The 14,397-nt window shown below is 34.7% G+C and overlaps 1 protein-coding gene across 1 annotated transcript in view; it reads left to right on the top strand.

Annotated features, from left to right (window-relative positions):
- Positions 1-14,397, top strand: part of LOC120633224 (midasin) — a 37,481-nt gene that overhangs the window by 5,646 nt on the left and 17,438 nt on the right. Inside the window, exons 8-20 of the mRNA XM_039903378.1 lie at positions 26-191; positions 1,011-3,309; positions 3,384-5,121; positions 5,356-7,018; positions 7,098-7,312; positions 7,471-7,603; positions 7,822-8,467; positions 8,580-9,082; positions 9,535-9,711; positions 10,098-10,507; positions 11,378-11,517; positions 11,965-12,191; positions 13,261-13,478. Coding sequence (XP_039759312.1) covers positions 26-191; positions 1,011-3,309; positions 3,384-5,121; positions 5,356-7,018; positions 7,098-7,312; positions 7,471-7,603; positions 7,822-8,467; positions 8,580-9,082; positions 9,535-9,711; positions 10,098-10,507; positions 11,378-11,517; positions 11,965-12,191; positions 13,261-13,478 — 8,535 coding nt within the window. The remainder of the gene's footprint in view (positions 1-25; positions 192-1,010; positions 3,310-3,383; positions 5,122-5,355; positions 7,019-7,097; positions 7,313-7,470; positions 7,604-7,821; positions 8,468-8,579; positions 9,083-9,534; positions 9,712-10,097; positions 10,508-11,377; positions 11,518-11,964; positions 12,192-13,260; positions 13,479-14,397) is intronic.

Raw genomic sequence — 14,397 nt, 5'->3', positions numbered from 1 at the left:
ATACATAACTATTTTTAAATTTTAGGTAATGCGCCGCATTATTCGCTGAGAACGCTTTGTAGGGCTCTAATAGCCGCTGCTAAAGCTAAATGTGGCACAGTCGCTAGATCTTTATATGAAGCCTTCTGCCTTTCCTTTCTTACTCAACTAGACAGATCTTCCCATCCTAAAGTAGAAGCCATGATTGCCAGGTAAGTTATATATCATGCTAGTTTACTAAGTTATAAACATTATATAGCGCGCACGATTAAATTTTTAAGAGCTTCATATGAAGATTCATTTCACATGATACAGCCTTATTTTGCATACTTTTACCAATCCATTTATTTATACGGCTACGGCGTACTTTTATGGTGTAATGCTGCTGATATTGATTCTATTTTTGGGCTGTTTGCGTGCAATATATAAAATGGGGCCAAGAGAGCTTTTAAGAGATAAATTTAGGGAAGCTAAATTATGACGGCGCACAATCAATACACATTTGAAAATTTAATTTTGTACATAAAAATATAACCAATTAAAAAAAAAAAGTGGACTGTAACAATATTAATATTAGACCTAAAATTAAACCTGTAGTGCAGTTTACTAGGCTGCATAAAATAAGTAATTCATTTAAGGTATATCATTTAATTGTATATCATTTTATAATAAATTACCAGATGAAATCCTTAAGATGTATCTCAATGAGGTCAAAGTTTATATAAAACGTAAGCTTATAGAAAAATCCTATTATAATATTAAGGATAACATGTTAGATAAAATAGCTTGGGTATGAATTGCTCTAGCTTCATAACTTAACATTAACTCGACTGTGAGATGGTGATAATAAAAAAATCTGTCTGTTGTTTTAGACCAAGGAGCGTGTGGAACCCTCCTAGCTCTAGCTTTAGTTTTAAGTTAAAGAATGCAGTTAACACCATATCCTAACATTAGTGTTAACAAGTTCCTGTGATGTGTGTAGACCTTCTTCATGAATAAAACATTTTTAATTTTGAATTTCTCTTTTTCAGAGCGGTACTAGGAAAAAAGAACATAAATTCAGTTTTAAAACAATTAATTCCTGAACCAAAAATTCAGGGTCAAAATTTTTTACTCTTTGAAGGCCATTGGATACCACAGGGCAATTTAGCAATCGACATTCCGGAGGGATACATATTAACACCAACGGTTCGAAAGAACCTTCGAGACATTGCACGTATTATTTCGTTAGGTAAATTACCTGTTTTGCTGCAAGGTGACACTTCTGTTGGAAAAACCTCGTTGATTACCTATATTGCTAAAGCGTCAGGGAATTACTGCGTAAGAATTAATAATCACGAGCACACAGACTTACAAGAATATATTGGATCATATGCAACAGACTCCAAAGGAAACCTTGTTTTTAAAGAGGGTGTTTTAGTCGAAGCAATGCGAAAAGGTTATTGGATTATTCTTGATGAACTAAACTTAGCGCCAAGTGATGTTTTAGAAGCTCTAAATAGAGTTTTAGATGACAATCGTGAACTTTTTATTCCCGAAACTCAGCAAGTGGTTAAAGCTGATCCAAATTTCATGTTGTTTGCTACACAAAATCCACCCGGATTGTATGGTGGACGCAAAATGTTATCGAGAGCCTTTAGGAACCGTTTTGTCGAGTTGCATTTTGATGAAATACCAAGACCGGAATTGGAAACTATCTTGCACCAGAGATGTCATATACCACCCACTTATTGTAAAAAGATGATTGAAGTGATGGCTGAGTTACAGGTGAGACGACGGGGTTCAGCTGCTGTTCAAGGCAAAGATGGTTTTATTACTTTAAGAGATTTGTTTAGATGGGGCCAGAGGTATAAACATGCTTCTAAAGACATGTTAACTGTGGAAAAGTTTTATGATTGGGATCAACACATAGCCGATGAGGGCTATCTCATATTAGCTGGTAAAGTTCGGCAGTCAGATGAAAGGAAAATCATAGAAGACGTTATAGAAAAACACATAAAAAGAAAGGTCGACCCAGAAAACCTCTTTAGTTTGCACTCGAAAACATCACCTGTTACAAAATCTATTTTAGAGATGATTCTAAATAATCAACTCTCAGAATTTTTACACATCGTATGGACTTACAATATGCGTAGGTTAGCTATACTAATTGCGAAAGCTTTCACGTTTAACGAGCCTGTATTGTTAGTGGGAGAAACTGGTTGTGGTAAAACAACTATATGTCAAATTTTGGCAGCTTTAAGCAACCGACAATTAATGTCTGTAAACTGTCATATGCACACGGAGAGCTCCGATTTTCTTGGAGGACTTCGCCCCGTCCGTCAGTATAAAAACGATGGAAAATTATTTGAATGGGTAGATGGACCTTTAATTAAATCGATGGAAAATGGTCATTTGTTTTTAGCTGACGAAATTTCTCTGGCGGATGACAGCGTTTTAGAGAGATTGAATTCCTTACTTGAAAGTGAAAGGCAGCTAGTGCTTTCGGAACGAGGCATGGAAGATAATTCGGATATTGTAGTCATTACAGCTGTCCAAAACTTTCATTTTATTGGGACAATGAATCCCGGAGGAGATTTTGGGAAAAAAGAGCTTTCGCCAGCTCTCCGCAATCGGTTCACAGAAATATGGTGCGATCATGTTAGTATAAGAGAGGATTTACTAAAAGTGCTTGAAAAAAGTGTTAGCAAAGGAATAGCATTGGGTAACCAAGAGGATGGTAGTTCTGGGATTGGAAATTGTATATTAGACTTTACAGATTGGTTAAAAAGTTCCGAAGTCACTAATAAATTCCCATTCAGCATACGTGACTTACTCTCGTGGGTTCAATTTATAAACGTTACCATTTCTAAAGGTCTATTAGACGTTCCTGAAGCATATGTACATGGTGCTTGCATGACCTTTTTAGACTGCTTTGGTACAACTCTGACGGGGCATATAGAGAATGAGACATTGGTTTTTCTACATCAAAATGCTATTAAATTATTGCTGACGCAAATTAAAACTTTTGGAAACGAATATACCGAATGTCTTGAAAAAATGCTATGTAATCAACGTCTGATGCTTAAAGCCGAATATAATGTCTCAAAGTTTGGGATCAAGCCGTTTTTTATTGAATGTGGACCACATGGTAACTTGGATGAGAAACAAACCTTTACGTTTAGCGCACCAACCACTGGGTCGAATACTTTACGACTGCTTCGAGGTCTTCAATTAAACAAAGCTATACTTTTAGAAGGAAATCCGGGCGTTGGAAAGACTAGCTTAGTTACGGCTTTAGCCAAATCATCGGGGCATAGAGTCGTTCGTATAAATCTGAGCGATCAGACGGTAAGTTTAAACATAGAAATAATGGAATTAATATATACTTTAAAATAATATCTAACTTGTACTTTGTTTTTCAGGATATTACAGATCTTTTCGGAACTGACTTACCTACCGAAGATGGTTCGTTTACATTTAAAGAAGGAGCTTTTCTTAATGCTCTTCAAAATGGAGATTGGATTCTATTGGACGAGCTCAATTTAGCTCCACAATCAGTATTAGAAGGTCTTAATGCGTGCCTAGATCATAGGGGGGAAGTTTTTATTCCAGAACTAGGCAAGACTTTCAAAGTAAAACATGAAACCAAACTCTTTGCTTGCCAAAATCCACTGAAACAAGGTGGGGCTAGAAGAGGATTACCGGCATCATTTTTAAACAGATTTACGCAAGTTTACATTGACACGTTGACTAAAGAAGATCTCTTATACATTGTTAAAGCCCAATACTCGCAGTTACCATTAGAAATTTTGCTCAAAATTGTAGAATTTAACTGCAAAGTGGCCCATGAAGTTACTGAAATTCAATCTTGGGGTCACAAAGGCGGTCCCTGGGAAATGAATTTGAGGGATATTCAAAGGTGGTGTGAAGCACTTATAGACGATCTTAAATGTGGGAAAAAAACGTGTCCTGGAAAATACGTTGATATGTTGTACATTAATCGCATGAGAACAGATGAAGATAAAGAACGTATGACACAAATATACGACGACATATTTTTACCAGAACATCCTAGAAGCGATAGCAATCCTCAAATCGCAATCGAAGATGAAATCCTCTTAATAGGAGATGTGACAATACGGAGAAATAAAGAGTTGATGTACAAAAGTAGGCGTTCTGTAGAAACTAATTTGTTGATTCTGAGAAATCAATTGCCAACTCTAAAAGCTTTGGCTCAGAATGTCAAAATGAATTGGCTATCCATAATTGTTGGCCCAACAGCAACAGGCAAAAGCAGTATTATTCATGTATTAGCCGATTTGACAGGAAATGATCTACATGTTGTGCCAGTAACGTCTGCCATGGATGTTTCAGATCTATTAGGAGGATTTGAACAAGTCGATTATAACAGAAACCTGGAAAGCCTTTATGATGAAATCGAAACAATAACAATTCATATTGTGAGGAATTTGTGGATTGTACAGGAATCGAAACAATGGAGGTCTAATAAATTGTTGAGTAACCTCTATCAATATAAATCCCTCCAAAGCAACTTTTTAGACAAGAACTCTACGAATGAGGATATAAAAAAATTTGAAGAAAGGTTACTTTTTCTATTAGAGCATTGTAAAAAGTTATTAGATTGCGCTATATCATGCAATCTCACAAACGAAAATGTTGAAAAAGCTATAAATAATATAATAAAGTTACAAAACAAAGTATCTGCATTAACTTCTGTGAATGCGGGCGGTAAATTTGAATGGGTTGACTCATTGCTCGTGAAAACTTTGATTGAAGGATCATGGCTCTTACTAGATAATGTGAACTTGACATCAGCAGCTGTGCTGGATAGACTAAATGGACTGTTGGAACCAAACGGTGTGCTGAGTATATCGGAAAGAGGCGGTATAAGTGAAATCAAGCCTCATCCTAACTTTAGGGTTTTCTTTACAATGGATCCTAAGTACGGGGAAATATCTCGAGCAATGAGAAATAGAGGAGTTGAAGTATTTTTATTAAGGCCCGATGATTTTGATTTAGGTTTATCTGAAACAATGAACTATATGGATTTAGTAGCTTTGCTTTCTTCTTGTGGACTACCAAATGAATATCATGATATTTGTATTCGATGCCACGAATCATTGACTGCGTTTGTACAAGGTTCGTATATAACAACTAGTATTTTTTTATTAGTTAGCTACCCGAGGAGTAAAGGTAGATTTCACATATCAATTATACTCATATAAATACTGACAAAACATCTAATTGATTTCATTCATTTACATATATTTTATTTTGTTTGACGTTTAGAATGTTTGACGTTTAAAAAAATTGCCCATAAAGTTACAATTTTATTAAACTATTTAAAGGTTAAGTAAATGTGTATTATTGCAGGATTAGAAAGACCAACGGTATCGCATTTGCTACAATCGGCACATTTAACTTGGCAACAACTTATTAGAGGGATTTCTAGTACAACTGCTTTGCTGAGTAGTTTCTCAGACGTTTATATAAAGCCAAGAAATGGGAGTGATTTTGCTTCCTCTGTTAACATGTCGCTAGCTGAAATGAAAAATAAAATGTTAAAAGCTCTGGAATTCGAATTAGGAACAGAAGACTATGATCCTGTTGTTTCAAATGACGTCAATCATACATTATCAGTAAAAGGATTGTGCACTAATTCATCGTATGAGGTTGTTAAGCAAATAGCCCATGTGGTAATAAAACAGACAAAAGATTCGGGAATTACTTCAGAAAGTTTGGCTCATGTTTTATTTTGCATTTTGACATCATATAGTAAATGCTCTCCAGAACTATTCGAAACGCTTCATTATATACTAAAAAAAGGTGTGAAACTGAACAATACCAATAAAGTCAAAGCATTAACTCATCAATTAAATGATCAGGCGTTTGTATATTTACAAAGCAATAAAAATACCACATCATATAAAAGATTTTTTCCCGAAGCTCACCAAGTCGATCCTGAGATTGTTTCTGATATTAATACTGATTTTGCTCTCCTCTACTTTGAGTTGCAAAACATTGTTTTGCAATCATTTTTAGGAGAGAATAGTTTCTCTGCATTGGACTACTCTAACGCAGTGTGTGAAGGAAAATTAACTGATGATTTTACAGAATATCCTATTTTGAAAAATTGTAGGATCTATCTCGAGATCATTGATCGCTATATAAAACGTGCTATAAAATCAATTAAATCTTCCCAAATGTACTTCAACGATGAATTACTATGTCTTGTTGTACAGTTATTAAACTGGCGCCAGAGGTTTATAAAGGTTTGTTCTATGCAAATATTTGAAAAGACGAAAAATAAAAGAACTCCCATTTTAAAGGATGAAATCATTCCTCTGTTGAATGTTCATAGAAAATGGGTACAAAAATATTTACTCGGTGAACTATTTAAAGTACCATCGAATCACGACAATCTGAAAAGTTTTAGCAATGAATTAAAATCTTTAATGTTAAATACAGAGCAAGATAATTCTAAAATTGCTAAAGTTGCCAAAAAACTGCGTAAATGTTATGGACAACCGAAGTTGTATAAAAATCAAAATGAACATGAGTTGTCTACAAAGAAAACCGAATTATACAGCAGAACACATTTAGATGTGCTGGACTCTGTAGATCGGCAGCTTTATAAAGTTTCGATAGAACCAAGTTACATATCAGACGCTACACTAGCTTTAGATGTACCAGACAAAGAGATTGTTAAAGATATTGAGGATACTCTGGCGAGGTTGGTGCAAAATATGTCAGATAATGCTAAATTCAGATCGCAATTAAAACTCCTTCCCATGAACTTGTATGTGATACAAAGGATAATTAACATTCTGCAACCATATCTTGTTGAAGTTGTAAATAAAATATCAGACAATGAAATCAACTTAGGAAGCCATTCAATGGGTACTAATTGTGTTGAATTTTTGATAAGTGTGATTCAAACAGCAAATGTTATGAAAGGATTCCCTACATCACTGCTCGACCAGTTAAAGATTATTCGACAAATATTAGAAGGCAGTCCAGATATGGTCTCTCAAAGGTATATTTACTTATTTTGTACTTAAGTAACATTATTTGCTTTATTTTATGCTATAATATATTTTTTTTACCCATTTCAGGATCTCATCTCTTCCAGTTAGTTTTTGGAATGATTTATATACCATGCTTGCTAGTTCTCCAGTAACATATCCAACACCGTTTCTGAATCAAAAGTCCATGCAAAATTCTGAAGAGATTGTTGAAACTATTCCAGCCAATACCAAGAGAATGTCAACTAATCTGCCACTGATGTCTTATTACCTACAGAATTTAACCACATCTTTGGATTTATCGAGTGAGTATAATTACAGTAAATTTACACCATAAGCTTAATTAAAAATTCCTATTATAACGCTAGATTTTATTTATTAAGTGATTTTGTGTGGATCCTCTTTTATTTTAATTGCTTTACCAAGAATGTCATAGTGAAATTAGTATTTATTGTTTTAATAGGCTCCTGTCCAGTATTGGCATATGAAAAATTATCTTTAAAAGATCGTGTAGACTATTCCATGCAGTTGGGTACTATATTGAATATTTTGTGGAAGAATATTGGTACATTGGACGCGATGGCAGAGTTGAAACTGTAAGTATTTTACACATTCCAACAAAAAGAAAGCATATAAGTTTATTAAGTTTTAGCTAAAACTTATTTCTATTGTTTTAAAGCTTAAATTTGGTTCTTCGGAAGAAGCTTTGTAAGTTCATGTTTTGTGACTCATACAATTGACATTATGACCAATTTATGTTGATGGTATATGGTACTCTTAATCTTTCTAACGAAACAGTTAATTTTTATTACAGGAAGTCAGATGCTAATTTTGAACAGCAAAAATATACACAGCTTTTGTACTATTTAAATTACATTGTCTCCGAACAATGCAATGTTGGTAAAAACACAGAGAATTCTGATGATGGTACAGTACAGACTTTGCAAGTACACTTTAAAGACGATACACATTTCCTTAAATTGTTCGCTCATGCAAGCGACGTGCATGATACACTCTCAACTTTAATGTCGCAAAATTTAAACGATACTCCTTTGGTTACAAAAGTGAAAATTCTGACTTCGCAACTGTCCCTCTTGACTAGTTTTATACTAGTTCGAATAATGGCAGAAATAAGTCCAATTGACCATGTGGAAAAATATCGTTTTAAAGTACAATACATAGAGGAAGATATAAGTATGTTCAATAAATTGTTGAGCGCATATTACGTACATGGTGTGATATCCGGCACTATATCCGAAAATAGGAACATTGAAAAACCATCTCAAGTTGCCACAGATTATTACAAAGCCGGAACTGAAAATCGAGATAGGCTAAAAAAGGTGCATCCATACTGCAAAGTTCTAATGGAATTAAAAGAAACGACAGCTCAAAGTGTGCATAAGTATGCATCTGGCAATACTTTTAGACCCAAGGAACCTTCCTATGGTAACTTTGTCAAGGTAAAATATTCAAATTACTCACGTTAAGACCACTTTAAGTTTTGGTGGGCTTTTGAATGCTGGCATATGCCTTTTTTTTTGTATCTCTTGAAATATTATTGGTTATTTCCAGGACTGTACGCACTTCACGAAATCTATGCTGTCCGACAGAACAACAACGGCAATTTCTTCAAATCTTATTTCGTCTGCCAATAGTTTGTATGAAATCATGAACAAAAATGCACCGGACAAAGCTGTATTAAATAAAGCACAAACAGCAATCAAGGAGACTTCTTCTTGGATGTATTCAGTAAAAGCTTTTAACAATAAAGTCAAAACGGTTTATTCTGTGGCCTTTCCGGATCTAGCCAAACTTCTACAAAGCTCATTATCACAAATTGTGTACAGTGTTACAACAATGACTGACTTAATAAAGCAGCTTCTTGCGAAAATAGAACACGGTCCTGATATGCAAAATGCTCTCACCTCTTTACTAGAATTCCCTAATGCTATCCCAAACAAAGCGGCCAGAGAAAAACATCTTAATAGATTTGTTTCGTCGAATTTAGTGCAACTCCTAAAACGAAATGCAATAGCACCAACTGAAGATGCCTCCATAGAATCACAATGTTTAGAGTAAGTATATTTTTAATTAGTGATGTTTAATAGATTTTTCAAGTAAGGATTACCTAATGATAATTTTTATTGTTTTTTTTCTTTTCTAGAATTTATAGCTTATCATAATTTATATTAATTTTTTTTTTATATTTGTTTCATATATTTTTTATTTGTGTAACTTTTGTTTATGCATTCGTATGTAGTTATTTGAATGTAGGTTTATAATAAATTTACGCCACCCATTTGTTCTCACTCTTATTGTAATCATAAGGTTGCCTGGCAGAGATCGCTTCTAAGCGATAGGCCTTATCGCTTAGAAGCGATCTGCCTTTTGTATTCTACTCCAGTCTTTGTGATTCTCTCTATTCGTCCTTTATTTTCCTAACTGTGTAGTGATGTATAAATAAAGAGTTTAAATAAATAAATAAAATAATTTCAGATTGTGTTAACATAATAAAATATTTTCACAGGGTCTTGAAAATGAACTTATCCGAAATTAGTATGAGTTGTATAGCATCTCAACGGATCGATCAAATCACAATGAATGCAGTATTGACCACATTTAATGCGCTTGTCAAAGCATGGGAAAAGCAAAGACAAGATATTGAAAAGAAAAAACAAGACGATGAAGCCTTATACGTAACCAAGTAAGTTTAGAATTAACTTATCCTAAAATGCTTAACAAAAACAGAAGTACAGTAGGGCCGATAAAAGTGGCTCAACTGAAGTAAGTGAGAAAAAGAAGTCATTGGTTGCATACTATTTTTAGGAATCAATGGTAGTTAACAAGCTATATTTTTGTTTATCTTTATTTATATATTATACTAGCCGACCACAATGCCACCAGTCGGCCTAATTTGTGAATCTAAAACATCCAGAGTGCCACCCAAACGTATACCAAATAATTAATTCAAATCGGTGCAGCCGTCTAGGAAGAGTTCAGTGACATACACACGCACACAAGAAATATATATATAAAGATATATTTATCTTAAATTGTTTAGTTTATAACTATTATTCAATAATTGTATAGGTCAAAGTGCGAAGACGAAGATGAGGACGCCATCGCAGAAGAAGAAATAATGGAAATGTTTCCATCTTATTCAGAGTCAGATTTTGGGGAATTTAAGCCACCAACACTCGAACAAAGGAAAATTAAGGCACCTACAAATAAACCAAAATACTTGATCAGCTCCGAGGATGTCTCCCTTATATACAAGTGGCATTCAAACTTTGTTCGCAATATGACCAGTGCTGAATGGTTACCCAGCCCAAAGAAGTTGGTGGGTAATGATGTACTCAGCCCGCTTTTATTGCGTTATCCTACATTTAGCAGTGTCATTCAGGAGGCCTGGGAGGCTCTGGATGCTAACTTTGAAGGTAGAATATCGCCGAGCTTTTTGGTTATCGTCTCGCATATAAAGGCTAAAGTTGATGGCAGCGGTAAGTACTGTACTTTTTCTTTCTGTGAATATACTGATATTAACTAAGTGTTATGTTCAGATTATTACGTTTTTTTATATATCGTTGGCAATTTGCTTGAAAACATATAGTAAAAATGTATTACATTAAAGTGAGGTGGATAAGGCTTCTGCTTTCGTGGAGACCGAGTTCGAGCCCCGGCACGCACCGCTAACTTTTCGCAGCAAATTAAATATCACTTGCTTTAAACGGTATCGAAAGAATCTGCACCGTTACGTTGTTGAAATACCACCAACGCGTACGAAGCGTTTTGCTTCTTACTTTCTGATCCGCACCGCAAAGGCCTGGAATGCTCTCCCATCTTCCGTCTTCCCCGATACCTATAATTTTCGTGACTTCAAATCAAGAGTGAATAGGTATCTTCTAGGCAAGCGCGTTTCATCTTAGGCTGCATCATCACTTACCATCAGGTGTGATTGCAGTAAGCACTTAAAAAAATTTTAAAAAAAAGCATATTTTAAAAAAAACTGAAGGAGAATATTGTGAGAAAACCTGCATGCCTGAGACTTCTCCATAACATTCTCAAAAGCGTGTGAAGTCTACCCTAAAGTCTTCTAGACTAAGGCCTAAAGTCTTCTCATTCTAAGAGGAGACCCGTGCACTGTCGTGGGCCGTTAATGGGTTGATGACGATGATGATGATGATGATAATGATGATTTTAAGCAACCACAAGAAACTAAGGAATTTGGAACTTCCCATAAAAAAATCTATGGCCAGAAGTAGACATACATTGGTTGTAATGATGATAATTTTGATGTTGATATAGATTAGGCTCAAAACAATATCAAGACTATCGTATGATATATATATTTTTCTTATTTACATGTGCAGATGCTACAAATCAGAAACCAGATTTCTACCGTTCCGCTTGGGTATCTGAGACAAAAGAATGTGTGCCATTATTGAACAAGGTGAAGGAAAGTACTAATGAGTTGCTTGATCAGTGGCCCGACTTCCCTACACTCAAGGACGTAAGTAAAAGTATAATTTCCTAGTTTTTAAAACAATGAATGATGAAATATGCCCCTTGAAGGTCACTGACATACGCTCACACACTTCGGTTCTACTGTTATGTATGTATAAGAAAATCCAGAACTGGTTGTATTCATATCCGATACATCATGTCAGAAATTTCCTACAGTCAAGGATATAAATAGAAATACAATTTCCTAGTTTTTTGAATAATGTATATTGCAATATGCTCCTTGAAGGTCACGGACATAATGCTAACTGATACACTTCGGTTCAGATAATATATGTACAAGAAATTGCAGAACCGGTTGTATTAGAATCCGATACAGAATCTGTGTCACTAATTTCAGCATGTGTAACAAAAGTTGTCTTAGGCAACCAATGCCAGAGATATATTTAAAATACCTGCAAGTTTTTCATTTTTAAATTGTATTTAAATTTTTCAGATTATAATAATAGTAGACAGGATACTTAGTTTTCCAATCACTAGCCCTGTGTCCCGGTTTCTTACTGGTCTGGAGTTGCTCCGGGATAAGATTGAGGAATGGAACAAAAATGCTCATAAGGGAAATAACTTGATTGATATATCTTTGGCAGTAGGCCAGCAAATTATAAACTGGAGGAAGTTGGAAATGAGCAATTGGAAAGAATGCCTTAATAATTTGTACCAGAGGTAAAATATTTTCGTTATTCATATTCCTGAACTTTAATTTTTTAAATCTAGTAATAGCACTGATTTTGTTGTACCAAGTCCCTTAGATAGAACTAAAGTAGTGCTGTCCCTTTCACCCTGTATCTCCTGGAAAGGGATGGTATCACTATTTTTAAACATGTAATTTTGGTTTAGTTTAGAAAGTGTACGACACAATTGATTGAATTTCGACGACGATTAATATACTAATGTCAGTTCGTTTTATAAACCTATGACAGATAGTTCACCAATAATATTTATGTAGACATATTAATATAGTTTTTAATGCAACGAATTTAATTGTTAGGAGGATAAATAAATAATACAAATACTATTATAGCCGAAACCACTTCAAAGTTATTGTATATTCGATCACGACCTGTCAGCAAAGGCTTTCTTTCGGTCGAACTTTTAGATTGATTAGTGCCCGTTTTCACTAACAACGAACAAGGCAATGCCTAAATATGTAACGCCTCATCTAAGGAGATTCCTAGGCATGCATCAACCGTTCACTAATAGTTAATACCTAAGTGTTGGTGAATCGTTTTTTTTCGAAGTTATACTTCTTTTGGCGCGTTAGCGAAAAATGATGATGAAGATGATGAGAGAATGAAGAGAGTAAATTTTAGCGATGTGCACGCACACCGCACAATAAACCGACACCCTGAATTTAGCTATCGCCAACAAAGTAAAAATAAGAACATCTGTCATCTGCCTATGTTTGCGTAGGAACCGACAACTGTATTCGCGATATGTATTTATTTGTGATATTTAAATTAACTTTGTTTAACTAGATAATGCGTTATAATAAAACTTTCAATGTATTAAATACCTTTTTTCTATTGTTAGTAGTTCCTGATAGATAATAAAAATTTTATAAAGATTTTTATCTTTTTACGCCTAAGAAGTATAACTTTTAACAGGCGTACACACGTTTTTTTTATATAGACGTCGCCTAAATCATTAGGCATTCGATTAGGGCGATGCCTAGTTTTAGTGAAAACGGGCCTTAGAGTTTAACACCATTTTGTTATTTTACTTTTTTTAATAGAAAACAGTCTGAAGCACACAAATATTGGTTCTACATGTATGCGGCAATAAATTCTTACTTGGACCCTGGTCCAGATGAATCTGTATTATCTTCGAGGATCGTATCTGTGTTGAAAGACTTTATGGAGACATCTAACCTCGCTGAGTTTGAAGTCAGATTGGACATTGTTTATGTGTACCATTGCCATGTGGTACATTTGGAACGCAGTGAGCGACGAGGTAAGTTTGTACGCAAGATGTTTGTATGTTAGTTTGTTGAGGTCAACTAGTGCAACTGTATTTTTAAACTGTTAATGTAAGACGATTATGCTGAAATTTTGCTGAATAACAATGCATGGTAGCTACAGGTAAACCGCTGTAAGCTTGACCCTTCAGCAGGCAGGAGACAAAAATTATATCCCCCGATTATATCCCTCGACTATATGATATAATTAACTTTTCCACTTATCAAGTATTTCAGCTGAGATTCTGAGATGAGCTGCTAATGCTTAGTTCTGACAGCTGATGTTAGAGAAAAAAATTACTTATTCAATTCCGGATTCCATTTTTGATACTTATATTACTTCAATATATCTATTCGAAATATTGTGCACCAAATTATCACAATCGGTATGAAATGTGGTGCACTAAGTTATACTTATATTACTGGAATATTTATATAAATTGTATCGAACTTCGATCATATATCAACTAGGATCTGGGGACTACGCAACTACTACGGTACTAACCTAACTTAATAAAACTTTCATTTCCGACTTTTGACGACCGATTGACGCAGTTTGCAGCGACCCTGCTTTCTGAGTCCACAGCCGTGGGTTCTATTCCAACAACTGAAAAATGTTTGTGTGAAAAAATGTTTGTGTGATTAGCATGAATGTTTTTCAGTGTCTGGATGTTTATATGTATATTATTAAGTATTTATGTATATTATTCATAAAAAAAATCATCAATCATCTACCCATAACACAAGCTACGCTTACTTTGGGGCTAGATGGCGATGTGTGCGTTGTTGTAGTCAGTGGCGTGCACAGGGTTTTTGACCAGGGTATGCATAAAGAAGGAAAATAGCATAAAATGGAAAAATCCTTCCCCTTTATGAGTAATACAAAATTTTTAGGGTATGCAGTGCTTTTGTGCA

The sequence above is a fragment of the Pararge aegeria genome, chromosome 21 (assembly GCF_905163445.1).
Source record: "Pararge aegeria chromosome 21, ilParAegt1.1, whole genome shotgun sequence".
NCBI lineage: Eukaryota > Metazoa > Arthropoda > Insecta > Lepidoptera > Nymphalidae > Pararge > Pararge aegeria.
The sequence above is the reverse complement of the archived record's forward strand: the minus strand, read 5'-3'. Positions and strand labels throughout refer to the sequence as shown.